General features: G+C 39.7%; 3 protein-coding genes across 3 annotated transcripts; all 3 read left to right on the forward strand.

Moving 5' to 3' along the window:
- Window positions 1-1,343: 1,343 nt before the first annotated feature.
- Window positions 1,344-4,954, forward strand: LOC129359937 (multiple inositol polyphosphate phosphatase 1-like). Its single transcript, XM_055029910.1, has 5 exons — window positions 1,344-1,951; window positions 2,039-2,233; window positions 3,006-3,103; window positions 3,721-3,851; window positions 3,988-4,954. Exons 1-5 carry the CDS (start codon window positions 1,390-1,392, stop codon window positions 4,370-4,372), a joined length of 1,371 nt encoding a protein of 456 aa, XP_054885885.1. The 5' UTR covers window positions 1,344-1,389; the 3' UTR covers window positions 4,373-4,954.
- Window positions 4,955-5,117: 163 nt separating this feature from the next.
- On the forward strand, window positions 5,118-10,415 carry LOC129359936 (multiple inositol polyphosphate phosphatase 1-like). Its single transcript, XM_055029909.1, has 5 exons — window positions 5,118-5,811; window positions 5,906-6,100; window positions 7,461-7,558; window positions 8,642-8,772; window positions 9,654-10,415. Exons 1-5 carry the CDS (start codon window positions 5,229-5,231, stop codon window positions 10,033-10,035), a joined length of 1,389 nt encoding a protein of 462 aa, XP_054885884.1. The 5' UTR covers window positions 5,118-5,228; the 3' UTR covers window positions 10,036-10,415.
- Window positions 10,416-12,233: 1,818 nt separating this feature from the next.
- On the forward strand, window positions 12,234-25,251 carry LOC129359909 (bifunctional 3'-phosphoadenosine 5'-phosphosulfate synthase 2-like). Its single transcript, XM_055029865.1, has 12 exons — window positions 12,234-12,549; window positions 14,318-14,432; window positions 14,520-14,755; window positions 15,346-15,484; window positions 15,600-15,718; window positions 20,503-20,616; window positions 20,817-20,928; window positions 21,454-21,659; window positions 21,952-22,087; window positions 23,341-23,609; window positions 23,696-23,925; window positions 24,399-25,251. Exons 1-12 carry the CDS (start codon window positions 12,523-12,525, stop codon window positions 24,538-24,540), a joined length of 1,845 nt encoding a protein of 614 aa, XP_054885840.1. The 5' UTR covers window positions 12,234-12,522; the 3' UTR covers window positions 24,541-25,251.
- The last annotated feature ends 2,513 nt before the right edge of the window (window positions 25,252-27,764 follow it).

Consider the following 27,764-nt stretch of genomic DNA (forward strand, 5'->3'; position numbering starts at 1 on the left):
CTGTGAGATGACAGCATGACACTGTGCAGAATTTTGTTGAGACAGAAGAGAATAAGTAATGAATAAGAACTTGTCTTAAATATAAATCTATATTTCAGCAATGTTTTGATAAAAAAAAAAAACCTGAACCTCTGATCTCCTTAAAGACAGATCGTAGAAGAACAAATATGCGACTGTCCTTCGGTCTTCCTTTTTTCATCCTTCAGAAATTCTAATGTTGATAAAAGTCTAGTTTGGTTGATGCAGGGAGCAAACAGATGTGGCATGTTTATACATAATTCCACTTAATAATTAAGTTTGTCAAAACGTGACTGGACTAGTAGGCTATCATGAATAGGTGGACTGTTTATGTTAACAACGTTATCAGATTTGACTTATAGTAAGCATACACGACTCCTGTGAGGAACATATATTGAATTATTTTTTTGTACTGTGTTGTCTAGGTAATATGCGACATCCTAGAACCCACACTTAACATAGCAGAATGATTTAATAATTATAACAGTATAGTTATGCAGAAAGACATTTATTTATTTTTTAGATTGGTCGGGTGGAATATTGCTTTTGTGTTTGTTTTTTTTATTTAAAAAAATAATTAGGGAGGGAATATAGTGCTATAAAAATTGCAAATTGTTATATTTATAAATAAATGACTTTATTAAATCAACATAATGTATATAAACAATAACAACAAACTTAATATTGTAGTTTCATTTTTCTACACTTTGCATTTTTGAATCAATATTTTAAATATAAGTAATTTATAATATCCAAAACCATTCGCTAAAGAGAATAACTATGTAAAAAAATTCATTCACAAAATGAAACTGGTTCTATAGATTAATTACATACAGCATTGAAATATATGGTAACCACAAATTATATTGCTGGAGTTTATGATTTATAATAATCTGTGTACTGAAAATGTGGAAGCAAAGAACTTAAACTGAAAAAATGAGTGCTGAATGATATATGCCACAAATAAAAAACATCTTAAAAGAGACAGGATGTTTCAGCTTGCCCCTGACCAACAATGGTCATAAACGGTGAGGAGTAAAATGTCAGAACACAGCAAAAGTGAGTTTCACAGGCTTTCCAGAAATAAGCCAAGCATAATGAAATTAAAAAGCTTCATGGATAGAGAGCATCATAAAAAATATTGTTAGAATGTTGTTAGTATGAAACAACATACGAATGCTTGTTGTTTCATGCCCCATTATTACAAGTTTCTTTTTTATCTTCACTGTCAATGTCCACATAGAGCAAAGCATATTTGCCCAGTTTACAGTTGGGAAACAAAAGTAAACTAGCTGGACTGGACTTTGCTCAGTCCATCAAACAGATGCTTGTGTTATCCGAGAGCAGCCTTCAAGTCTAAACAGGTGCATAATGATGTTTTTTCCTTATTGCTGCTTAATGATATTTTGCTGTGTGCATCACGTGACACTTCAGGATGAAGAAAACATACCTCCTATTGCCAAGTATTTCAACACCAAAGGGAGGTATGAAGACGTGAACCCATATCTCAGACAGGACATACTCGCTGTAAACAGATCTTCTTTACAGCCTCCATCCTCGCAGTGTCGGGAAATCCATCTGACGGCCATCGTAAGACACGGGACGAGATATCCGACGGCCAAAACCGTCAGGGACATGCAGCGGCTGCACAACATCGTCCTGAATAATTTCACAGAGGAGCAGAGCTGGCTGCGAGACATCCTGACCCAGTGGACGATGTGGTACACTGAGGACATGGACGGCAGACTGGCCCAGAAAGGCGTGGAGGATCTGAAGCATCTGGCCGTCAGGCTGTCAAAGCTCTTCCCGACGATCATCTCTGAGGAGAAACTTCGAGGTGGACTCTTTAAGTTCATCACCAGCTCCAAGCACCGGTGTGTGAACAGCACGCTGTCCTTCAAAGCAGGGCTGACGGAGTTGTGGGCCATCACAGGTATAAAGATGATAATCAATGAGGAGTGTTGCTTCTTCACTCTGGCCAACTTTCTCAGTATAACCTGAAGCTTTTTTGTCAATGCAGATGTGGAGTTTGGCCACGAAGTAAATGACGCTCTCATGAGGTTCTTTGACCATTGCACCAGGTTTGTGCAGGAAGTTGATAAAAACTCATCAGCTGTGATAGAGGTGGACAAGTTCAAGCAGGGGCTGGAGATGATGAGGGTCCAGAAGAAAATTGCAGAGCGTCTGGGAATCTCATCCAGTTTAATCACATATGGTTGTATCCACCTTTTCACTTACTTTTTATCATAATTCTACTTTGGCTACTTTACTTTTTTTTCTTAAATTGCAGATTCTTATCACAAAGAAGCAAATGTCTACATGGTTCATTGTGCTCTGTGTGTTTTCCTCTTTTCATGAGCTTGTTCACATTAGCTAAAGCTAATAGCGCCTAAAGTACTATCACTAACTTTAAAATGAAGAAAGAAATGTCAGAGCATACGTTTATGTCAGTGGCAGATCTACGTGGAGCTGTTAAACACTCTTGCTCAACACATCTTCACTACCTCCAACAAAGGAGGAGTAATTTGGCAAACTGTGCTCAGTGAAATAAAGCAGCTTTCATTCCTTACCTCTTATTTAAAAAAACGTCTAAAAATAAAACAATAGTGCACCCAAATTGAATACTTAAACTGGTGCACTGGTGTGTATCTTCCCACTGTGATGGAGATTTTTAATTGCTCTGATGGTTTTATCTTTGTTTCATTGTGCATGTTTGATATTTTTCTTTAAAAGAAAACCACTACATAATATACAGGAGAGCAAATGTGGCTGCTTTTTGTCCATTATATTTAACTGTGGTGTCCCTAATAATTATGTAAATAAATAAATCTTAGTGTTGTAAAAGTATAGATCTTAAGACCATTAGACATATTGCTCAGTAGTTTAACAATACTAAGTGAAAGTGTCAGAAGAGTTTCCTGTTTTTGGCAATTGTTTCAGATCACTGTTTCTGCATGAGAGTGACCACTGTCATGTTTCACTCACAGATTTGGCCGAGGCAGCATTTCTCTTGTGCACTTATGAACTTGCTGTCAAGGCAGTAAAGTCCCCCTGGTGTCTACTCTTTGATAAGGAAGATGCAAAGGTTGGAGTCCTACTGTTTAATTACATTAATTACAACAATTTGATTTTGCTAGCAATAGTCCTGGAAAGTCTTTCTTGAGCTTAATGAAGGAAAATCTTAGGAGAAAAATGGATATTTGATGTTTTAAAGTCCTGACTTAAATGAGCGGGTGATTAACAGGCTTCTGAAGCCTTTGGTGGTGATACCATACATACAGATAGAGCAATAATGGTCGAGATCAATATTCATGTGCTAAAGTGTCCTGGACAAAGTCTGTCATCCAACTGAGAATCTGTGATTTGAAAATTCCATTCGATCTGACTGACCATGAACTATTTTGCAAAGAAGAACAGGTCAAAGTTTTAGTCTATAGCTGTACAAAACTCAAAAGACTCGCACAGTAATTGCAGTCAAAGGTGGTTCCGCAAAGCTTTTGCATTGGTGACCAAATACAAATCGGCGGCACACTTTTCAGACCCTTATTTGGAAAATGCAATGACATTTCTACCCTTAATGCACCAGAATGGTAAAAAAAAGTTCAAAAAGGTCATACCTTAGAAAACTGATTGATAATTTGAAGAACGCTAGACTTTTTCTTTACATTATTGCTCCATGTGTCTGTTTTTCTGCTTCAACAGGTTATGGAGTATGCAAGTGATCTGAGGGAGTTCTGGAAAAGAGGTTATGGTCATGACATCAACAGCAAGTCAAGCTGCCCCCTCTTTCATGACCTGTTCAATCGACTGGACAAGGCAGTCAGAGAAAACACGTGATTAGATAATTCATCACTATGGCCTAAGGAGAATAAGCTCTTTTTTTAGTGGTTGCCAGTATCCTCGGGCATTTTTTTACCTTTCATGTAATCTAACACTTTCATTGCCGCATGTCTATTCCGTGTGCTTCAGGTTACATCAGCAGGTCAGCGAAGCGGTGACTGTCCAGATCGGCCACGCAGACACCCTGCTGCCATTGCTCACCCTGCTCGGCTTTTTTAAGGATGTGGTCCCGCTGACATCAGCCAACTACGCCTCGCAGACTCAACGCTCGTTCCGCACCAGCCGCATGTTGCCTTACGCTGCCAATTTCCTCCTGGTGTTGTACGACTGCGGAGAGGAAGGCATCAGGCTGCAACCTCTGCTGAACGAGAAGCCTTTGACCTTCCCCGGTCTGACTGATCAGCAGGCCTCCATGCCGCTCTATGAAGATGTCCGACAGCACTACAGAGATCTTCTCAGCGGCTGTGACTTTGAGGCCAAATGCCAACGTCTCAAAAATCCTGCTGAAGTTTAGTGCTGTTTTCATTGTCTTTTAGAAAAAATAAAGATAAACATCTGGTGAAATCAACTGGTCTGAGCCAAACTGGGAAGAATGGAACATCTAATATTAGGGTCATACTTTTTTGTTCCATTTAATACAAAGACTGGGATATTTACCAAGCTGTGAGCTTTTGCTAAAAACTACAACAGTCCATCTCATCTTTATAATTACCAATCTGAACATCTAATGAAGCACAGAACATGTGCCGTAATGTAAAAATGTTAAGGATGTTTGGAACGATTTAAGACATTGTTTTTGAAAGTTTGCGATCTGCTTGAGCTCACCAAAGAAACCATATTATTTGTTTGCTTTTAGAAAACTGATATTGCAGGGAATGCTTGTCAAATTCGTATTAAACAAAGTGTCACAGGGGGCGAGGGAGGCAGAGCACACAGAGGACTAGGAAAAATATGTAACACTGAAGAATAGCTGCACTAAATAAACACTGTGACTCGAGCAACTCAGAATAACTGGGAACAGAAACACGCATGACCACAAACACTAGGATGAACTGAACAAAAGTAAAGATCAAAATCCAATGAAACAACACCAGATCCTAACAGATTTTCTTTCAAGCTAACCAGAAAGCATGTGGTCTGCTTTATTTTGGATATGGATTATCTTGTATCTGTCTGTTTTAAATACATTGCTTAACTCTCTGGAAGGTGAAAGTTTTTGTTGTGCCTCTCCCCCCTCCAGCACATGAAGGGTCCCAGGGTCTCGTCAAGGCGAGAACCGCCTCTGCACGTGTCACGTCAATTTGATTGGCTGATGAATGCAACACGAATAACGTCACGCATTCTGGGTCCGCGCACGACGAAGCGAGACCATGACGAGCTTTGCGTGCAAAATCCTCCTCTTTACCACCGTAACGGGCTTTTCCTGGTGTTCTCACAGCGACGCGAGTCCAGAGGAAAACCCGAACATCCCGGCCATCGCCACGTATTTCGGCACGAAAGGAAGGTACGAGGAAGTGAACCCTTACCTGATCCGGGACATACTCGCTGTAAACAGGTCCGGTTTGCAGCCGCCGTCCCCGCGATGTCGCGAAATCCATCTGACGGCCATCGTGAGACACGGGACGCGATACCCGACGGCCAAGAACGTGAAGAAGATGCAGAAAGTTCACCAGCTGGTCCGGAGCAACGCCCGCGGTGCAGAGAGCTGGCTGCGAGAGATCATGACCCAGTGGACGATGTGGTACACTGAGGACATGGACGGCCGACTGGCCCAGAAAGGCGTGGAGGATCTGAAGCATCTGGCCGTCAGGCTGTCAAAGCTCTTCCCGACGATCATCTCTGAGGAGAAACTTCGAGGTGGACTCTTTAAGTTCATCACCAGCTCCAAGCACCGGTGTGTGAACAGCACGCTGTCCTTCAAAGCAGGGCTGACGGAGTTGTGGGCCATCACAGGTACCGCCAGTGATGATCGCACTAGCTGCAGAGTGATGTTTCTGTGGGATCAGTGTAACGGGTGGCTTGTTGTTTATCCCCCTCCCTCCTGCAGACGTGGAGTTCCAGCATGCAGAGAACGATGCTCTCATGCGGTTCTTTGACAAGTGCACCAAGTTTGTGCAGGAGGTTGACAACAATCCGTCAGCTCTGACAGAGATGGACAAGTTCACACAGGGACCAGAGATGGTGAGGGTCCAGGAGAAGCTCGCTGCCCGCCTGGATGTCCCATATCACCTCATCACATACGGTCAGTTGTAAGGTTTTCGACAAAACATGAGTGAATGTTTAAGTTATTCTAAGCCCGGAAAGTCTGTGCTGTGCTGGTCTGTTGTCACTGCCTTTCATTTGAGTTTGGGAAATGTTCATTAGGAACATGATCCAGGAGCATGCATGTTCATTCTGAAAGCAGGACTCCTGTCTCTATTGTTCTCAAAAGTTTTAATACTTGTGCTTGCATTTTCATTTCCGAAGCAGGACTTCTGTTGCACATGACTCAATCTAGAAACAAAACAAATATTAGATTGATAAACATAAGACATGCTGTACCTTAACACACAATATTACCGGCAGGAATATAATATGACTTAGTATGACTTTATAACTTAAAGCCTTTTGTTATTTAGTGAAGAAAAAAAAACTATAACTATAATTGTGAATGTCTAAATGACTTGAAAATGTGTAGATGCTTGTATTTAATATGTTTTAAAGTGCCACACAATTACATGTTTGCAGTGTAAGTTGGAACTGCTTGTCATCTAAAGTGGCCATTGGTTATGAATTGGCACTATGTAAACTGAATTAAATATGAAACAGCAGTAATCCGCTTTAATTTCACATTTTACATGGAGAAGGTCGTCAGAGAGTGATGTACAGAATTAATAACAGCAGGTGGTGCTGTTTCCTAATCTATATTTTCTAACCCTTTGTCATCTCTATTGCATTTTCTTCAGGAGTTCCTTTAAATTAAGATTTTTGTACAAAAATGTAACAAAGTATAGGTGCACGTTTAGAGTCCAAACCAACAACATCAAACCCTTTGAGCAACCAATCACCCAGCTACATTGTATATTATAATGTCATGTATGATATTACATGTAAATTGTTTGCAATAGTGTTTTTACATGAGTATGTTGTAGTTTTATTCAAGAACAGGATCTTTGTTTCCAAACTAAAAAGAGTTCAGTAGTTTTTTTTTTTTGTTTTGTTTGTTTTTTTACTGTTTTGCTGTACTGGTCAAAACATACTCAAATGTAAACCGCTACAAGTAAAAAAAAAATATGCGTGTTTGCCTTTTTCCAAATGGTATTGAACTGAATGAAAGGTTATGAATTTGTGTTTACAGTGAATTTATAACTAAACCCCTTCTGTTATATATTGAAAAACATAACAGAAGCGGGAAGAAAAGGAGAAACAAGGGAACTAAGTAAAAAAATTTAAAAAAAATAGCACATTGTGTCGAGCCTGATGGTTGCAGAGTAAAATATGGAACATAAAATTTCACAGAAAATGATTCTGAATTGAACAATTGATATTTTTAACATTGAGCTGCAACACGAAGCATTCAGTGAATCACATATATTATTTTTTTTTTTTTTTCTAAATCTCAGATATGGTGGAGGCTGCCTTCTACCTGTGTGCTTATGAGTTTGCCATCAAGACAGCAAACTCCCCGTGGTGCCGCCTCTTCGACGAGGTCGATGGACAGGTACGGTCTCACCTGCATGCCTTCAAACTTCAAATACAGTTGCAGAGATTTATATCTCGTCAAATCAGATTCAGGTTGCGTGCTCTGTCTGACTTGCTGTACTCAGAGTATTCAGGTCAGTTCATCGCCCCGTGCCAGGTGCCCAGGAGCGCAGCCTGTCAGTTTACACAATTGTCTGATTTGGTTCACACTTGTGTCTGTATTTTTTTTTTGTCATAACAGAGAAGGAGCACGGAAATTTGCCAACTTAAAAAACATTTTCATTGTCACTTTACGTTTCGGGAGTTTTTTGGTTTTTGACGTCATGCCATAAAAACATTTCTAAAACATAAAAACAAATAAACGTTAAATAATATGCTGTCAACTTAGGTATGTTTAATGTGACAGGAGTAGTTATCTTTTCCATGTTTATTTATAAATGGACATATTCATTCATTCATTTCAAAAATTAACAGAAGGCCTCTAGAAGTTGGACTTTAGTCTGTGACAGCGATTTCCCACCAACGCAAACCTCAAAATTCAGTACAGTTATCTTAAAAATAAAACTTGTTTGTTTGTACATCTGACTATTTGCACAGCATTTAATCTTTCTCACAAACAACCTGATGGTAACTCTCCTAGTAAGCATGTTTCCATAGCGAATGAAGGTCCAAACAGCAGAGTAGTCATTTGTCATTGTAGTGCAAGCAGGTTTTTGAAATTGAAAGCACACATTAGAGTCGCTGCCATGCCATCATTTTGATCTCTAGAGGTAAACAAAACACCACAATGGAAGCTGGTAAATGTAACGACTTGTTTTCGTAAGATGAACAAATTAGTATTGCTGCAGTATTTGTGTCCCAGGTTGAGAAACATGAATAATTTCTTCAAAATTGAAGTGTATTTTTATCATGAGGAGGGTCTGTGGGAAAAGGACAGATTTGTTTAGGAACAGAGTAGAGAAATTATCCCTCAAACTTTTTTATAAGAATTGTAAAAACTAGCAAGTTTTTACTATAGGCACTAGTATATTCACCTCTGAGCCTGTTACACAACTATTACATTAATTCTTTATAATCTCTTCCTTCTAATCTGGTCTAACAGGTTATGGAGTATGCACTCGATCTGAAGCAGTTCTGGAAAAGAGGCTATGGATACGACATCAACAGCAAATCGAGCTGCATTCTGTTCCACGACGTTTTCAGTCGTCTGGACCAAGCAGTTCATCAGCACAAGTGAGTGTAAAAACAATGGTGGCTGCCATGCTGAACTGCTTTTAAATTTATCAGTGAAATACAATTATTTCATTTCCAACTCCTCTGGCTTAGACTCCTTCAATCCATTTGTTTCCACTTTGAGATAAAATCTCCTTAAAGGGATGGATTTGCCCAAAGAACAAACAATCCCGAGGGTCTTAAGAGGAAGTTCATTTTGTCTTCCTTCTCTCGCAGTGTGATTATTATCACAGTCCAGTGGTGATGGACTTTGGATTCAACAGCCTTATGTTTAAACCTCAGCCTGGTTATGGACAAACAGCGACTTTTTCTGGAATCTAGCAACAGTGCATCTCTGATTCTGATCAGTCACCCCTTTTTACAGTAACATAAGCGTTAAAGTCCTCCACCAGGGAAATGAAATGTGGCAAGATGACTTGCTCCTCCCAAGTCTCACTGGGCGCAAAAGGGAAAAAATGCTGTCAGAATCTTGACTCTAAGCTGAGGGCGTTGAGAAACCTCCCTCTGGTCCAGCTGGGATGCCTTAAAGACTTTGGGGCCAACATGTGGGCGTTTTCCCTTTTAATTAAATGTGTTTCTGAATCTATGTTTTGGTTTAAACCCTTCCACTGTAACTCTGGGTGTAACCTAGATACAAGATTATGAGATTATTAGTTTGTATTCAGGATTATAGAATGGTCACTGAGCAGTCAGTGACCATGACCATGACTATTCTGAACCAAGGTAAATTGGGTTTGATCAAACCAACACCAAGCTTTCACCTGACTGCCTCTTGGATCAGTTAAGGTACCAGCAGTGGCACTTCTCGCACAATTTGGAAACCTATGGTCCTAAAACGCAGCCTCGACATTTCCAATCACAGATGATTCTGTTTGTTCCAGTTCTGGTCAGGCGGTGACTGAAGCCGTGACGGTGCAGGTCGGACACGCAGAGACCCTCCTGCCCCTCCTCACCCTCCTGGGCTTCTTCAAGGACAGCGAAACTCTGACGTCCACCAACTACGCCTCACAGAGAGCGCGCTCCTTCCGCACCAGCCGTATGTTACCGTATGCTGCTAATCTGGTCCTGGTTCTGTTCGACTGCGGAGGACAGGACATCAGACTGCAGCCGCTGGTCAACGAGCAGCCGGTCGTCTTCCCAGGTCTGGCTGACCGGCAGGAGTCCATGCCGCTCTACGAGGATGTCAAAAGACAGTATGCAGAGCTGCTTAATGGGTGTGACTATGAGACTGTGTGTGAGCTTTTCAAATCAGCTCAGCCTTAAGGAACAAAGGTTTTATTGGCTTTAATGTTTTTCTTTGACTAATGGAGTCAAATCAGTGTTTCAGATGACAACATATTGTTTTTATTGCTTTTAAAATTAAAGCCATTAATACTTCACCATTAGCTGATAATTGCACTCTGAACAAAGATGTGCTGTGCTTGTTGGATAATGACTTAATTGTTGTCTTTGTGCCACAAAGTGTTCCCTGCCTCGGAGATTCAATTTAGATCCTTTTGCTCTGCAGTATTACAGCTGATCACCTCACTGAAACATTTCCAAAGTTGGCTTTACTGTGTCTTGGATGCTGCTTCTTTTTAGGATTCATGTGATTTGTGATTAACTAACAATAATTTATGTCATTAAAATATGTTTTTCGATGATTCGAGGTTTTAACGATTTATTGCATTTGGAGTTGTGAAGAAAAAAAAAATGTGCGGTTCTGTTTCGCTTACACTTAAGTGCTCCAGAACATCAAACAAGTGTGAAAGTGCAATGAAAGTACATAAAGCAGCTGTCAAGTTGTGATGTCTAACAAGTCTTTCACAAAAGACTCATTAGTCAAAATGTTCGCATTTTGGCTAAAAATTCTTTGCAAAACTGTTTTCTGCCCAGAGACAGTGACGAGATTTTTCATTGCAAGATTTTGAGATTTACCTTTTGAAATGCACTGCGATCATTTCGTACACAACTGTACATTATGCTTTCATTTGTATTTTAGTTTTAAAACCAGCAATTGCTTTGGAAATTTTCCTGGATTGATTCCACAAGCTTTTTTTTTTCGTCATTGTATGATCCCTGTAAAACAGTAAGTCACTCATGCTGAAAGTTTTTTGCTAACAAACTGCAGTTATGAACGCTTTATTTATTTATATGCACTGCATTTGTTAAGAGACAATCGCTCTAAGATGTAAGGAACATTACATCTCGGTGGGAGTCCTTTCATGTTTTACTGATGGGGACTCAAACAAAGTGAATAGGAGGAAGGTGGGTGTGTAGGTGGGGTAGAATACAAGTAAATCCCAGACAAACAGGAGGGCTGGGGTGGGACAAGAAACCAAAAGGGATCAGACATGGAGCAGGAGCCTTAAGGGAAGAATAGGAAGCAACCAGTGTGCGTGGCAGAAACATCACGAGAGGATCCTGTAATCTTGGAGACATATGCTGCATATTGAGGAGGAGCATCTTACAGGCATACTGTCAGAAGGTGACAGAGAGAGGATGGGTAAATAAACACAAAAAAGGAAATACAGAGAAACAACAAGAAAGTGAGATACGAAAAATCCCCTGAAAGCAAAACCCATATACCAGAATCCATTCTTATGCTGAACTCCAGCAAGTCACCTTTACCACATGCCTAAATGCAGAGGTTATGGACTTTGATGACTGAGCTGCTACTTGTGGTAACAACCAATTAAACAAGTAAGTGTGCCCGATAAAGTGGGTAAAAGAGTGTAAGTTGCTGCAAGAGTCCTGAACAACACCAAGAAAATGTATGGTATTGCACGAGTTGTTATATCACTGCTTCGGAAATTCTGCTTCTCTGCTACAGCTCTATACTGACCTTAGGCTGAAATATATTTTAAATTTGCTTTGTAAATATGAACCATCGAGAACCCTCAGGTCATCAGAGAACCACAGGGTTCTCCACTGCAGGACTGAACCAGATGAGGCAAAATTACATTTCTATCCCCCTGAGCTCTTTAACAAACTCCCCCCCGACCCCCCAAAAAAATAAAAAAACTGGGATGTGCAGATTCTGTTGCAGCTTTCTGTTAAAAAAAAAATCAAATAAACTACTACTGACCTGTTTGCTGAACACTGATGAGTGGAAAAAGTGTGAGACTGAAGATGGATCTGAAATCTCATTGAAAACTATCTTTAAGCAAACCCAAGAGGGCTTTCTTTATTCTCTGTGATAAGATTCCTATTAAATATGAAGATGGTTGTCTCTCTCAGATTAGTCATTCTGCCAGACGTAGAAAAAAATAAATAGATGCATTTAAAAAACAAAAAGTTTTTTTTTTTTATTCATAAACACCTCGTCAGTGATTAACTTCTCTTTGTGTGAACGACCTGTTAACTGCAGCTTAACAAGGCGCTCGCTCGCGAGCCTACTGTTTGACCAGGAAGCAGCTCATAAATTCCACGGACAAGCAGCACCGTGTCAAATCACGGCACTTCTCTCCGCCTTTGCGACACAAAGGACACTGGCGAATCTGCCAATTATGTAAATGTATTTGAACGTCGGAGCACGAGGGAGGTACCGGGGGGCCGGGCCAGTCGACTGCTACGTGTCTTGAAAGCGGTTTTTGAAAAAAAAAAAAAAAGAAAGAAAAAGAAAAACCCTCCTCCGGTTTAAAGGCAGCCGTAAAAAGTTCTCTTGGTGAGAACTTTGCGAAGTGCCCCGAACCGTCCAGGCCCAGCGGCTGTCTCCCTGCGCGTGAAGCGGTTCGAGCCCGGTGTCCAGCTGAACGTCGGTGGTGCGAAATGTCCAGTGTGAAAAAGCTTCGTACTGTGAGTAGACATGCAGACAACGGCGATAGAGAGAGGTAGAGAAAGAGAGGGAGAGAGAAAGAGAGAGAGGAAAATCTGTGGAAATACGATTTATTTCCATAGAAACCGGGATAAACGTTTCGTCTTGCAAAGACGCCTGGCGGCACTCATAAAAAAATATGCGTCAAAAGTAACTTCTCCGCAGACTGACCACCGGACATCCCCTCCTTGCCCGGTGCTCTGTCTGCAGTCTGACTGATCATCGCAAAGACAGGCTGTTTGCAAATGTTCTGTGTGTTGTTTTGCCTCACAGTTGTTCGCTCCCTGTGCGCCTTCGCTGCATACTCAGGTGTGATGACCACAGCCTTGCCTTAGACTCTGAATAGGCCAGTTGTAGTAGGAGCATATCCATGTCAGCCTGGCCCACCGCTAACATTGGCTGTTTTGTGAAGGGGAGAGAAAGAAGCCACTGTGGAACTTGTGCACAAGAATGCTGCCGGCTTTGAGAACATGCCTTTATGTTGGGATTTTAGGCATGCAGATGCAATTAAAGCACGCTGATGCACCACATGCATCCACAGATATCCAGTATCCTACTGGGATAACTTTTCTTCCAAAACTCACTTGACACAAAGGTTTAATCTATAGGAGCTTGCATTGTAGTGCTGCAGGTTCTGTGACTGACTGAGTCACTTTTCGTGGGAAATTGTGACACATTTGGTTTCTGAATCATTAACGGACAGAAACTTGAATGGGCCCAGTTTGCTCAACAAAAACCAACAAAATCTAAATTTGTAAAATGAAGAAGAAATTGATATGATTATTGTGCAAATATGTTAGTATTTATCTTCAGATCCTCGTCTGGGCCTCATGCCTTGAACTCTGACTATGGCTGTTTAAAAAAAAAAAAAACTTGCTACGGAAGCCTAGAAAGACAACTGGGGGAGGGAGTGTAAGAACCCATCTTCTTAGTTTCACCCAATAAAATATATTTTTTCATTTTGTACGGTGCAAGTGAGACAGATGATGACTAGTCACTGCAGGGATTCAGAGTAATTAAAAGAGTAATTTTCATAATGCTGACATCAGCATTACGAAAAATCGTTCCTTTTCCTTTAATAGAAAGAACACTCTGGGGTGTGTGACGTGTCAGAGGAATGGACTTTCAGAGTCAGCTCTGTGTTTGTATGTGAAAGGAGACTCTGTTAGGAAACCTCCTCAGAAGAGCAGTGAGGTCCTGTTTGGGAGGAGCGGGGTGGAGTATGGTAGAGTATTTGAGCTCTGGGTGGAAGGGCTGTGGGCCCATGTATGTAGGACAGAAGGGAGTCTTGGTGCTCAGGCCCTGTCTGAGTGGGCTCGAGGCGTGACACATCATCTCTGGGCAGAAAGCAGCACACTGGTCGCATTGTGTCATCAGTCTCAGTTTTTTTCCCTCCAACCCGTCTGCTTTTAGGTGTTCCTCCTTATGCCACCCATTGAGAAGAAGGAACGACTTTATGTATTCAAACTTTGAGACAGCCAATTACTATCTTCCAGTTTAGTATATAAAACCAATCTTACTACGATCATTCAGCTTTGCCATTGGGCATGGATGATCACTAGTAAACAATATTAAACTGGTGGATAAATACTGCACTCGATTTGACTGGCAAAAAAAAAAAAAAAACGCTGTCCGACTGAGTCCTTTTCACTTTTCTTGCAGCACTTTTGTGTCCTAATGTAATGTTGAAAAGTTCCTATTTACCAAACCATATTGAACTTCCTCTTTGTGTCTGGTTTTCAATTTTAGGACCTCACGAGGTCAACCAATGTGGTCTATCAGGCTCACCACGTCAGTCGGAACAAGAGAGGGCAGGTTGTGGGCACTCGGGGGGGCTTCAGAGGCTGTACCATCTGGCTCACAGGTTCATTCATGTGTAGACTTCCCTTTTGCTCTAAATTTTTCTCTTTTTCTTGAAATTAACATGTACTCTGTTAACAATCCCCATCAGGTTTGTCTGGCGCTGGCAAGACGACTCTTAGTTTTGCCTTGGAAGAGTACCTTGTATCCCATGCCATTCCATGCTACTCACTGGACGGGGACAACATTCGCCACGGCCTAAACAAGAACTTAGGCTTTTCTGATGAGGACCGGGAGGAAAACATACGACGTGTGGCTGAAGTGGCAAAACTTTTTGCTGACGCTGGGCTTGTTTGCATTACCAGTTTCATCTCACCTTTCACCAAGGTCAGAGAACATTTTGCAACAATGTCACATGCTGAAAACATTATCTCACCTGTAGAGATACAGGTGAGATAATGTGTTCCGGGTGAACCCGGAACACATTCTGATCTCAATGATAATGCATTCTTGAGAGGTCCCGTTTTCAAATGAAGTCAAGTCAATTTATTAATAAAGCACATTTAATAAAAATAAGAGCTTAACACAGTGCTGGTGGTAAATTCCAGAACTAAGGTGGAACATTAGCAAAGTACCTCGCTATAAGTCCCAACAAATAAACCCTATTTCCTAAAAATACTCAGGAAGGTCCAGAAGTGGGAAACTCTAGGCTTTGGAGAAGTATTCCACATAGAAAGTTTCATAAAATTTCAACTACATTTATTGGAAAATTCCAGAAATTATTTCTTTTAAGTTTTGTGAATGTGACAGTAGAGTAAAAGGTACATTCTGGAAAGCATCTTCTTTCTGGATACAGAGAGACATTGTTAAAAACCATTTCAACAATTGCTTTGCACATGCATGTTCTTACTATTATGTACAGAATAAACTTTTGTCACTGAGTGTATTTAGAGGCTACATGCTCTTTGCATCCACAGGACCGTAATGAGGCGAGGAAGGTGCATGAGAGTGCCGGGCTAAAGTTTTTGGAAGTCTTTGTCCATGCTCCTCTTGAAGTGTGTGAGAGTCGGGATGTGAAAGGACTTTACAAGAAGGCCCGTGCTGGAGAGATTAAAGGTCTGTTTAGCAATACTTTCTGTCGATGTTAGCCTTACAATCTGTCTGTTACAGCTATTACCCACAACCCTGTTTACTTAACCTACCATTTCAGTGGTTTGACATATTTTTCAAGGTTTTACTGGGATTGATTCAGAGTACGAACGACCAGAGTCACCAGAGCTTGTTCTGAAAACTGGAGAGCTGACTGTGAATGAATGCATTCATCAGCTGCTGGAGCTGCTCCAGGATCAGGTAGGCGGGAGGAACAAGAATCTTGTTACCTTGAGATAGCGTACGGTACTCCTTCAGGATCAGCTTACATTTTCATCGTCTAAAACAGCTACTGTCAGCAGACATTGTTCCCAGAGGGGATGTGGCCAAGGAACCACCATAAGTACACACAAGAACAATATATATCTCAGTTTAAACAGGTGCTTGGGGATGACGCAAAGCAAAGTAAATCTAACCAAGGATGGGCTACTGTATGTCAGGCACGTGTGAAAAATAAAGAATTTAAAAATTTAAGGCATGAAGATACACATGATAACCCCGGAAGATCGACGTCTGTATGTTTAAAACCAAGGATGAGAACTTTGTGATATCCTTTTTCATTTAAAATAGTGGTTGGGTATTTTGGAATATGTGGAATGAATACAAGGTGTGGCAAAGTCTGACAGAAAGTCAGAGACTTATTATTTAGCTCAACAAACAAACCAAATCCTATGACTTAATAGTTTTGCTGTGTTGACTTAACATTCCTCAAATGCAAAGTACATTGTATGTTTATCTCGTGAATGTCTTGTGCATGTAGTGTTCCCTTTCAAGCAACTTGCCTGGCCTATATTTGAGAATGATCTAATTAGGCAGTATTTCATTAGTTTTTCTGGAGTTGGTTTTGTACTCATTTTCAGTTCACCGCTTAGCCATTTTTAGTGAAGTCGCTTGTTTTGTTTCTGAGCCATATAAATTAAGAATTATTTTTTAAAAAAACAGGCAAAATGCTCAAACACTGAAGCCATCAAATAGATATTGGATCTCATATTAGATCAACAACAACTTTTTGCTATTTCAAAACACAATTTATTAGTTGACTAAAAAATTACAAACATAAAATAATTGGACATATGTAAAATGGTATTTGTAGTTTAGCATCAGTTCAAATCTCTGTTGCAGATGCCTACTTTAGCTCTGTTACTAATGGTGAGTCAGTCACAGCCTTCTTATGCAATCTAACTAAAAACTTAGATGTGCTGAGAGTTATTTTTCTATGGTTATATAACAGAGCATTGTTAGACAAGTCAGTCAAGTTTTCATTGGCAATCTCTCAAGACAACAGACCAACTCAAATACTACTTCTTTTGATATTTCAAAATAAGAGTCTCAAACATGGACACATTGTTCCAAGCCAGCTATAAAAGTGTCACCTTCATATAAGTCATACACCAACTGGACAGGCTTAGCTATAAGTTTGAAATATTGTGCTATTTTAATGCAAGTTGTTTTGAGCTCTTGTCTGTTTCATTGATTCATTAGCTTAAAATATTTTTATTGACATGCATAATACTTCAATATCAGGTTTGGACAATTATTCCCCCCTATTTGCTATAGATATTTTGGCCTTGGATGATTTGCTTTCTTTTATTTCCTTTATTTTTGAGCTCGCTGCATGTCATAAAGTTCAATGGCAGAACAAAACGGAGTAGAAGAACAACTAAAGTTAAAAGAAAACAACATAGCAAGATGCTTGCAAGTCAAGAAAATAGATCTGGACATAACAATAAGATCCTGTAAGAGTGTTGGTGTTGCAGCACATTGGTTTATGATTAATACAATTAAACTCTGAGATCAAAATATGTAAAAGACAATGTGGATGTTTCTTTAATTTTTCAAGTGCTGATTTTTATTTCTTAGAAGTAGACAAACCTGGATTCATGAACACATTACAAACCGATGTGCTTGAATTTTTACTGTCAACCCTAAGTTTTTCTTCCTAGTCTCCAGCTTTGCTGGTTTTGATATTTTACTGATAAAGTAAATATGTAAACACAAGAGACTCCTGGAGCCATGTCACTGACATAGGAATTTCATTTTCTGCTGAGTCACTGTGATTTTTTTTTTTCAATTTGCTGTGTTAAGTATACACAGAAAAATATACATAGCTGAGAAATTTGCTATGTAGATTTATGGAGAAAATGTCTGCCTCAACTCTAAAACCTGACAGAAACCTCATATTTATACATATAAAAAATGAGGCCCATGCATGGCCTGTGAACAGGGTCAAATTACCATAGCAAATGGTTAAACGAGTGAAACTAAAATCCTGCTCATATCTGGCATTGACGTGGCTCATCCCATTACAAGATAACAACTTTGAGTGTGAGCATTCACACAAACTATTAAAATCCAGCCTTCAAATTTATCCATGTCTCAAATGGGCAAATGTTACAGCAAGTATAAAAAATTAAAGATAAAGTATCAAAGTTGATTAAATAAAAAACATCAAATATAAATCATAATACATAATGGGAAGAATACAGTAGTGTATATCACTGTCGACCAACATTTGCTACAAACGCTAACAATTAGATGTGAGTACCGTGACCTTGTTCTGCATTAAAAAGAGAAATTCCTGTAGAAACAAAAGATACTTTTCATACTAAAAAGTCTGAACCAGAGGCCAGGGGACAGAAACTGGAGCTCAACATATAAAGGGTGAGAGCAGTCAGCAAGAATGCCATTAGTTTGTCTAATTATGGCAAGATTTTAAAAGGAAGCAGCAACATTATAATATCTACTAAGGTTTTTATCAAATAAATTTGGTCGGCAAATATCTACAAATATTATTTGTCAATCTTATGATTACACTGCAGAGAGCTTTCTGGTAATGCACTGATCCACACAATCCAAACTGATGATAGTGCCAGGTCTGAACGAACCCTGTGATGGATCTAGCTGTAAAAAGGACAGGCAGACACAGGTCAAAGTTTAAAATATATATATATATATATATATATTTCAAACTTAACCCAAATGGAAATGGGTCCATAAAAGAGGTCAAAGTAACCAAATTCTACTCAAACTGACAAAAAAAATAAATAAAACAAACCTACCTTCTTAAATAAAACAAAGTTAAATGACTAACCCACACAGACATAAAAACTTAACCAAAACTAACCACCTTGATGCTGAGTTGTGCTATGAACCAAGCTGTGGTCTTCATAGACTTGCTCCACTCGTTCTCCACCTCTTTGTTCCCCTGAAGCACTGGAGCAGCCGGGACTGAGGTACCGCAAACAAACACAGATTAAATCAAGTAAACCATAGAACAGTGCAAGTTAAAACGTGTGCACTTAGTCTAGAATACTGTGTTATGTGATGTGTAGCACCCTAAACAAAAACCAATTGTTACTCTGTACACACTTATTTGTTTCTTCCTATTTAAAGAAACAAATAATTTTACTATGAAGTGTTGTAGTAGTGTGATTGAGTGTTACTACAGTGGTGTGGCTGTAACTGCAGCCATCACAGACCCTTAGAGATTCATATGCTAACTGCGAATCTCTATTCATATTTCCTTGATTCATCAAGTAAATATGTACTCTACATCAGATATTTGGCAATACGTCAAGCAAGAAGTGTCAGGCTTGGTTTGTTCCAGTTCCTATAAACAGACTTCACATTCTGGTTCTCCTGGTAATGAGGAATTATCTCAATAATATCACTTCTAAGGAGTCATGTTGCTATTCCGGTTACCTGGCTACAATGAAAAATATTTAGTTGGGTAACAACTGCACTGCAGCTACCTACCTACTCCTGTTCACCTGGGTGGGGAGGCTGATGGTCCTTCGCTTGGTCTTTGCTGTTCCTAGGATCCAAGAGAAATGCTTCTCAGCTCTTGTGGACTGAGATCTCCAGTGTTTTTCCTGGTATCTGTTAGAGCCACTTCTCCAAAGTGGGGGTCACTTCTCAGTGCTCAGTGCTACAATGAGCTTGGATGCTACTATCACTTTTGTCTGAAATGTTCTCTCTATCTCTTCACTAACCCCCTTTCACAAAAGGCATGAAGATATCAGTAATCCTGCCTGTGTTTTGTGAAAGGTTAGAGAGATTCAACCAGGAATAAGGAAAGTGATGGCAAATTACAAATTACCTGGAGTCTCAATAAGTGTGGGAGGATATGTACCACTGCAAGTGAACACAATAAAGGGATGAAAATCCTCTATACAAAGAATAAAAAACAATTAAAAGCTGATTTACTCGTGTTTTCTAACATTTTAAAGTGGAAGACTTATCTGCCACATTGAACTAACCAAATGAAATAACATATTCTCTTTAAATTGCAAAGCCTGCTAAACATTTCTTGAGCAAACCCTTTGAACTGAACTGCAGGCCTTTTTGAAAGCTGAAAATTATGTCAGTGAAAAGTCAGGTTGTGTTTATGGAAGCCATAAGCTGGGTGTTGTCAGCAGCGAGTGAGAGGTAGCGAGATTTGCCACTGTCAGAGGTAATCAGATGTTAACTCAATACCAGCGGAAAGCTTGAGTGACGTTTGCTAATGTTTTAAAACTAGACAGGATGTTAAGCAACTATGAAACCACAAGTCTTCAATTGTTACTAATATTACATTGTTAAGGTAGCTGGCTTTCAAAGTATGATAAAAATTCAGATAACATGTACAAGATGGTTTATTAGTCGGAAAGAGATAAGATTATAAAAATGACACTGGGCATTTCATTACACTTTTTTTTAGCTTGGTGTTCATACCTGTTGGTCTGTTGAACTGAAATAATTTTAAGGCAAATATTTTACGCAGAGAAGGGAGATAGACAGAAGTATCAAAGTCACATTATCTCTTCTTGCTTGAGAACTCGTCTTTATGATCAAGAGATAAGCATGCTGCAACGTACCCTGAATGTGCATTTCATCATATCCTCTTGAAAACAAAAAAATCCCCAGACGTTCTTACCACTGGTCGAAGTAATAAAACAAACTTTTGCGGATTCTCAATTCTTTTTTTCTCCCTGCACTGTCTGCAGAACATCGTACCAAGCGAGATCATAGAGGAGGTGAATGAGCTCTTTGTCCCGGAAAACAAGTTGCATCTCGCCATCGCCGACGCAAGCACTCTGCCCACCATCAGCATCACCAAGGTGGTTATCTACAGTGCTTTGGTATTTTTTGTTGTTGTTGAGAAAGTTCACTGGCGTCCTGTGTCTCCTGAATTTTATCAGTAGCTGCTTTCCTCCTGGTGCCCTCAAGATAATTTGGAGGACGAGTTATTTTTATTTTTTTCTTAGCAGACTGTTTGGGGTTTGGGTCTTTGACTAATGCTGATGTTCTCCATCCTCAGCTGGATCTACAGTGGGTGCAGGTCTTGGCAGAAGGCTGGGCAAGTCCTCTAAAGGGCTTCATGAGGGAAAGAGAGTTCCTCCAGGTCCTGCACTTTGGCAACCTGCTGGATGGTGAGAGATAACCACGCTAGCAATCAGTCATGCATGTTCACATGTGTATACGAATGCATTGGTAGTCAGTTCTGAAACACTAAGTAGCGAAAAATATAAGTACAATATAGACCACTACATAAATAGAAACATTGGTTTTTTTATGTCTCCTCATAATGTGTAGCACTGTAAGGAACAGAGTCTAATTTTTCCTCTACCTCATAATTATCAACGGTTTCCTAAAAATACATCCACATTTTCATTAAGCTGCTCTCAACTTAACTCTGTAATGCCCAGAATAGTTCCTCATTTATCCAAAATTTGGTACAAGTGACTATTTGTCTTGAGTATTTGTTTTCTGTGGGTTTATTTTATTTTGTTACTGTATTTATCCCCATTGCTTTTAACACACCTCCAGGGCCACTGCACTTTATTTAATTTAGGGGTTTCAGAGTAATTTAGGGGTTTCAGAGTAAAAAGGCTGGGAATAGGTTATAATGCAGCTGACCTGTTCTTCTTCTTGATTATTTTTCTTCTTTGTTTCAGGCGGCGCCATCAACATGTCAGTTCCCATCGTGCTGCCTGTGAGCAGTGAGACCAAGCAGGAGCTGGACGGCTGTGCAGCCGTTACTCTGGAGTACCAGGGCTCCCGTGTGGCCATCCTCAGGAATCCTGAGTTCTACGCACATCGCAAGGAGGAACGCTGTGCCAGACAGTGGGGAACCACGTGTCCGCAGCACCCTTACATTAAGGTGATCAGAAAGCAGTAATCTTGAAAGGAAAAAAAAACTATCCAAAACAACTTGACCCTATTGGAAAAATGATTGCCTCCTAAACCTCAACTGGTTCTGCAAATCTTGCCTTGCCACCAAGTGTTTGTCTCAGCCTTTTACAACAAAAAAAATGAAGAACCTGTTTAAATTTATGCCACACATTCCAATTATATTTAACTCTGGAGTTTGACAGGATCACTCCAAAGCTTTTATCTGTTTTTGGGAGCAGGATGTATTATTAAAATGTGATGATCTGAAACATTTTGTGCAGATGGTTATGGAAGGAGGTGACTGGCTAGTGGGCGGCGACCTGGAGGTGATGGAGCGGATTAAATGGAACGACGGACTGGATCAGTACCGTCTGACTCCCAAGGAGCTCAAGCAGAAGTTCAAAGACATGCAAGCAGGTTGGAAAGTCTGAATTATTGTTCTGGAGGATAAGTCAGCGAGCTGATCACATGTAATCAATCCAGTACCAGCAAAGTCTAGACTCACAACTGAGTGTAGATGACTGGAAGATGTACTTAGTGTGTACTCTAAAAATGTCTACTCCTAAACAAAATACCTTGTTGCTTTTGACACAAAATAATATTGACACTGTCAAGGATTCTCCTATTTCTTTCTAGTGCAAGCGTGATTTGACTAAGAGTCCTCTTTTTTTTTAATCCACTCCTCAGAATGGGTAAAACCAAAGAACATGCCTTTCAAGTGAAGAGAGTCAGGAAATGGACACAAGGAAGTTATCAAATTTGCCCATACTTAATAAGTAGAACGCATGCAAGATGATAAGGGCGGCTCCTTGTTGAAGGGGGTCATTTAGTGAACAGCTTATATTCAGGTTTTTTGGACACGTCGGTACCAGACAGTCATTAAAAGTAGGAGGTTTTGCATCCAACTTCTTTCATTGCTGGAAATCCAAGTTTCTTCCCTGTCCTTTCAGACAAACATTGGAATGGATCAAAAAGGGAAATGGTAAATTTAAACCTGCATGAGCGCCTCTGATGCGTGAGGTTTTGCATCACCATAGAGTAACGATAAGATGAACGTCTCATCTCTCTACAATAACTCTGAAGAATTTGAATTAATACGAGTTGCAACATTTAATTTCCCGTTGGGATCACTAAAGTAGTTTTGGATTGAATTTGAATTCACTTTGGCATGTACTGCTGGCTGAAAAATTGTTCAATATTATCATTTATCCTATAATACAATTGAAAGTTTGTTTTTATTGGTCTTGGCTTATATTTCTGCATATCTTTATATTTCTCCCTTTTTATAAACATCCAACAAAAGATTTAAACCATTAAAGACTCTGGATGGTTTCTAATCTCTACACTGTGTTGAACTGCATCATTTTACAGCTTTATGAGAGTGAGCAATAAGCCACAGTGACAGCAACATTTCTGGAGGTAACTTTATTTAGCTGGATTTGTTTATAGTCATAAAAAGCGGGTCTCTAACACTAACCACCATGCAGTGCGAAGCTGAATTTATGACGAAGCAGTCTATATGACTCATCTAAAAAGCATGATAAGCATGATTGCTGTGACTTTTATTAATAAGCTCAATAATCTTCAAATATATTGACTCACCGGTTGTGCAGCAATGCTTCAATGATGTTTAAAATATATATGATTTTTTTGGTTTGTTTTTTCCTTAGATGCAATTTTTGCGTTCCAGCTGCGCAACCCAGTGCACAACGGTCACGCCCTCCTGATGCAGGACACCAAGCGGCGTCTCCTCGATCGGGGATACAAAAACCCAGTCCTCCTGCTCCACCCTCTCGGGGGCTGGACCAAAGACGACGACGTGCCTCTGAGCTGGAGGATGAGGCAGCACGCCGCCGTCCTGGAGGAGGGCGTCCTGGACCCGTCCAGCACCATCGTGGCCATCTTCCCTTCGCCCATGATGTACGCTGGACCCACAGAGGTCAGGGGAAACAGTTCAGAGGTTATATTACCAGTCGGTGGTGAATCTGTGTCGGGGCTGAGTTTGTCGGTCTGGATGTCTTTTAGGTGCAATGGCACTGCAGATCCAGGATGATTGCCGGGGCGAACTTTTACATCGTTGGCCGCGACCCAGCCGGCTTGCCTCACCCTGTCACGAAGCAGGATTTGTATGAGCCCACGCACGGAGGAAAGGTTCTCACCATGGCCCCCGGCCTCACCTCTGTGGAGATCATCCCTTTCAGAGTTGCTGCTTACAACAAGACCAAGAAGGCCATGGACTTCTACAGCCCAGAATGGTGAGCATAGACAAATTATTTAACTTCATTGAACAGTGCCTCTCAAAACAATTCACTGCCTCTTGAACCTTTCCCTCATTTTGTCATGAAGGGAGGTGAAATTGAATGCATTTCATTGGGATTTTGTTTTAAGAATATATTGAGAAAGGTAACTTGCAGTTGTATTCAGCTTCCTAAGTCAGTACTTTAAGAAAAGGTGTCATCGCATGCAATCTTTTAAGGATAATTTTCCTGCAACTGTTGATTCATGTCTGCCCCAATACTCCTCAATCAAACGTGGCTCATTTTCAGGTATTTGAAATCCTTCACACAAAATCTCAACAAATGTACAAAAGCTCATGGTTGCCAGACTCTTGAGAACTCCTGAGCAGATATGAGTTACTTTGCAGGAAACCGCAAATCCTTGTCTTAAGCCAAGCCATCCTTCCATTTTTATTTCTAATCTAATAATTATTACTTCTTTAATGTCTCAGCCATGCAGATTTTGAGTTCATTTCTGGAACCAAGATGAGAAACCTGGCTCGGAGCGGAGAGAACCCGCCCGACGGCTTCATGGCCCCCAAAGCCTGGAAGGTGTTGGTGGAGTACTACTCTTCTCTTCAGAAGAACAACTGATCGCTTCTCAGTCCATGCTCAAATTACAAAGTTTATTCATATCTGGGGCATAGAAAATTGTACACTCCTTCCTCCTGGGGTATTATATCTGGGATGGATTTATATAAACAATTGGGTATTCTTGGTTTTATTTTGATGTCTTACATCCCTATAAAAACACAACAGTTTATAAATGCATTATGTGTTTAAATGCATATTAACTTAAGCTATATATTTTAATAAATTAAAGGTAACATGAGATTATTTTTTATTCCTTTTTTTTATAAGCTTAGAAGTATTTACCAAGAACAGGAAATTATGTTTTAATATTTACATATCTGAAGGAAAAAGCTTTTTTTTAAAAAAAAAAGTAGATTTTAGATTTTCAATATTCACTATTATACCAGAGTGGTATCAATTGTTGTGATCTGAATGTAGTTTTGTCACTGCATACAACGCCTAACTGTCTAACACGTATGGCTGTTTTTATAAAGTGAAAAGTGCCTTTTTCCTGTCATGTCATTCAGAAACTGTAGCTTTTCATTCTTGCTGGTGTTTAACTGTAGTTTATTTCAGGTTTGTGAGGCATTATAAAGTAGACTTGTGCATTCATAACTGCAGCCTGCGGGTGTTTGACATTGAATAATAAAAATATTTCTGTGAATCACCGACAGATCCCCCAATAATGGAACATTTTTTACTTTAAAATAAAGGTACAGTACATACCGTGAATTGTCTGTGTGCTGCGGGTTGTGCAACATGCTTCGCAGTGATGTTTGTCTGCACAAAGTGCACGCTGTTGGACCGGAGTGAATCACGTTCAAGACATGCAGGTGTTGCAATGCCGCCATCTGCTGGTAAAGAATGATGCATGAATAAAACTGGAAGGAGCCCAGTCAGTAACATTCAAAACTCACCCATCAGCTTCGAGATGTAAAAGCATTGATTTTTTTTTTCTGCATCTAATTTATAATTGTTGTGAGAAACACAGCACTGACTGCAAACGACTTAACTAAATCCTTTATAGCAGATTAAGGAAGAGCCACAGATGCCTTAAAAATAAACACTGCTAGGCAAGCTTGAAGGACTGATTAATTTACCAGTCAATTAACTTGCCAGGTAAGCTCATTTCTACGAGACGGGTTTTCCTCTACGTGGAAAGCTGTTGTCCACTTTAGCAAACTCCTAAATAGCTTTTGGATTTAATCTATTTTCCAGTCAACGCCTTTCACCTGTTAAATTTCATCTGCCAAACTTTGTGAACTGGATTCAGCGCCTCAGAACATCTTTTATATGTAAGTATTTCACATTAAATTAAACTCTTCAAATACTTAAACTTACATTCAGAATTTATTACAGTTGGTATTTAAACAGTGTCATCAGCGTCAAAAGCCTCGAGATGCTTCTCACTAGCAGTTCGGTGGATTTTGGGTCCATCTGTACTGGAGCTACTGGTGCCACAAATATTCTCTGCTTAAACGATTCTCAAACCAGCGCATGGGAAAAGATGCAGTGCTGCCATCTGCTGGTGAAGGTCGCAAACTCGACCAGAACACTCAGCTGCAACTTTTAAGAGGCAAACGCATTGGAGTCTGCATTCATTTTTGTTGTAGTTGTTGTTGTTGTGAAAAACACTGCGTGGAAAAATGAAGGATAATGACAAAAAAAAAAAATAAACACACACAAAATAATAAAAATAATAAAATAAACGCTTGCTCCTAGGCAAACAGACTGAATAATTTTTTACCAGTCATTTAAGCTGGAAGATACTCATTCAAGTGTTCCTCAATGGGGAAAACTGGGGTCCACTCTAAAAGACAGTCCTACTCCTACATAGCTTTGCATTATGTCACATTATTTATGTTCTAATCAGAACCCTTTACCGATTAATTTGCTAAGCTGGCTACTCAATACATTATAAAGACTTCAGGGGGAATCTTAAAACATCAGAGCGGTTTTCTTGCTAAATTCATTCATCTTTTCTTTATAAAGTGACTTCAGATCTTCAAGTTGTTATTTGGTAGAAGTGCCTGAGTCCAATTCTGAGTTGCTTTCCACAAGCAATAGCCTCCTGGTCCGTGCCTCCTAATAGTATTTCACACAGTTTTTCAGCTTCAACAAATTTTTAGAATAAAAACTTTCGAATGAAAATTAATTTTATTGGCCCGCACTGTTGAAATAACAGCACAACAGCAACAAAGTGACAGGTGATCAAAGCAAGTATAGATTCACACAAATATAGAATTCAAACTACATACAAACAGAATAGGAAATAAAATGATGTACAGTGAGGACGTTTCGGCATGCTGTGCAGTTATTAAAAAAAATAGCATACAAGCCCAAAGGAATGTTCAGCAGGTTGATTAAAAAAAAAGGAAAAGAACTTGAAAATGTGCACGTGTATTTAAGCATTGACAAACAACAAACTAAAACTTTATGACTAATTTAATTGTATGTTAAAGTCACCGTGCACGCCAGCTCGAACTTCCTCGGCTGATGTCTTGACATATTGTTTCCACATTTAATTACGTTCTTTCCACATGATTCCATTTATTTTATGAAGCGCACCATTCCTTCCAGCAACAAAACACCCAGACAAAAAAATGATGCTTCCACCCTTGCACCCTTGGTGGTCTCATCTTGCAGGTTTCCCCTTTTTTTCCTCTTTAAAAATAACAATGGTCATGATGACAAAACACATCAATTGTAGTTCAATGAGCCCATAGGATGTGTCTTCAAGAATTAAGATCATTGTCCTTTTGCACATTAGCATACTTTATTGTGCATTTGCAACCATCCCAACTTATCTCTGGGACTTGTTGACTGATGTTATACAAGGAAGTAGTGTGTTTGATGTGTTACTCTGCGCTATGTGTAGAGGTGTGGTTCCATTTTACTCAAACAATGTGAATTAAAACTTACAACATTGTCATCTGGCCTTTTATTAAATTGCTCAAGGTACTTTATGTACTTTTTGAGTTTGAAGAGAGCAATAGGAAATTCTCTTTAAAGATCATTTCATATTATCCTGACACAGAGCAAATAAAAATAATTTTGGCAATTGAAAGTGATGCAACACAGGAAAATGACAGCCATACTGTGTGTCTTTCTTTGTAGTGAATGTAAATATCTGATATCAACACTGTAATCAAAGTTGCCAAATGGTAAAAAGATGGCGGCATTCCAAAGACGCCAATCTGATTGCATTGAGTCATTGGCTTTCCAGCAATCCCGCTTCCGTAGCA

Source organism: Poeciliopsis prolifica, unplaced genomic scaffold (assembly GCF_027474105.1).
Source record: "Poeciliopsis prolifica strain line A6 unplaced genomic scaffold, Auburn_PproV2 SCAFFOLD005, whole genome shotgun sequence".
Taxonomy (NCBI): domain Eukaryota; kingdom Metazoa; phylum Chordata; class Actinopteri; order Cyprinodontiformes; family Poeciliidae; genus Poeciliopsis; species Poeciliopsis prolifica.

Coding starts and splice junctions, on each gene's coding strand:
- LOC129359937 (XM_055029910.1), top strand. CDS start 1,390: ATGATGTTTTTTCCTTATTGCTGCTTAATGATATTTTGCTGTGTGCAT. Junction 1,952..2,038: donor GGAGTTGTGGGCCATCACAG/GTATAAAGATGA, acceptor TTGTCAATGCAG/ATGTGGAGTTTGGCCACGAA. Junction 3,852..3,987: donor AAGGCAGTCAGAGAAAACAC/GTGATTAGATAA, acceptor CGTGTGCTTCAG/GTTACATCAGCAGGTCAGCG.
- LOC129359936 (XM_055029909.1), top strand. CDS start 5,229: ATGACGAGCTTTGCGTGCAAAATCCTCCTCTTTACCACCGTAACGGGC. Junction 5,812..5,905: donor GGAGTTGTGGGCCATCACAG/GTACCGCCAGTG, acceptor TCCCTCCTGCAG/ACGTGGAGTTCCAGCATGCA. Junction 7,559..8,641: donor TCGACGAGGTCGATGGACAG/GTACGGTCTCAC, acceptor CTGGTCTAACAG/GTTATGGAGTATGCACTCGA.
- LOC129359909 (XM_055029865.1), top strand. CDS start 12,523: ATGTCCAGTGTGAAAAAGCTTCGTACT. Junction 20,617..20,816: donor CCACCATCAGCATCACCAAG/GTGGTTATCTAC, acceptor CTCCATCCTCAG/CTGGATCTACAGTGGGTGCA. Junction 22,088..23,340: donor GTTCAAAGACATGCAAGCAG/GTTGGAAAGTCT, acceptor TTTTTTCCTTAG/ATGCAATTTTTGCGTTCCAG.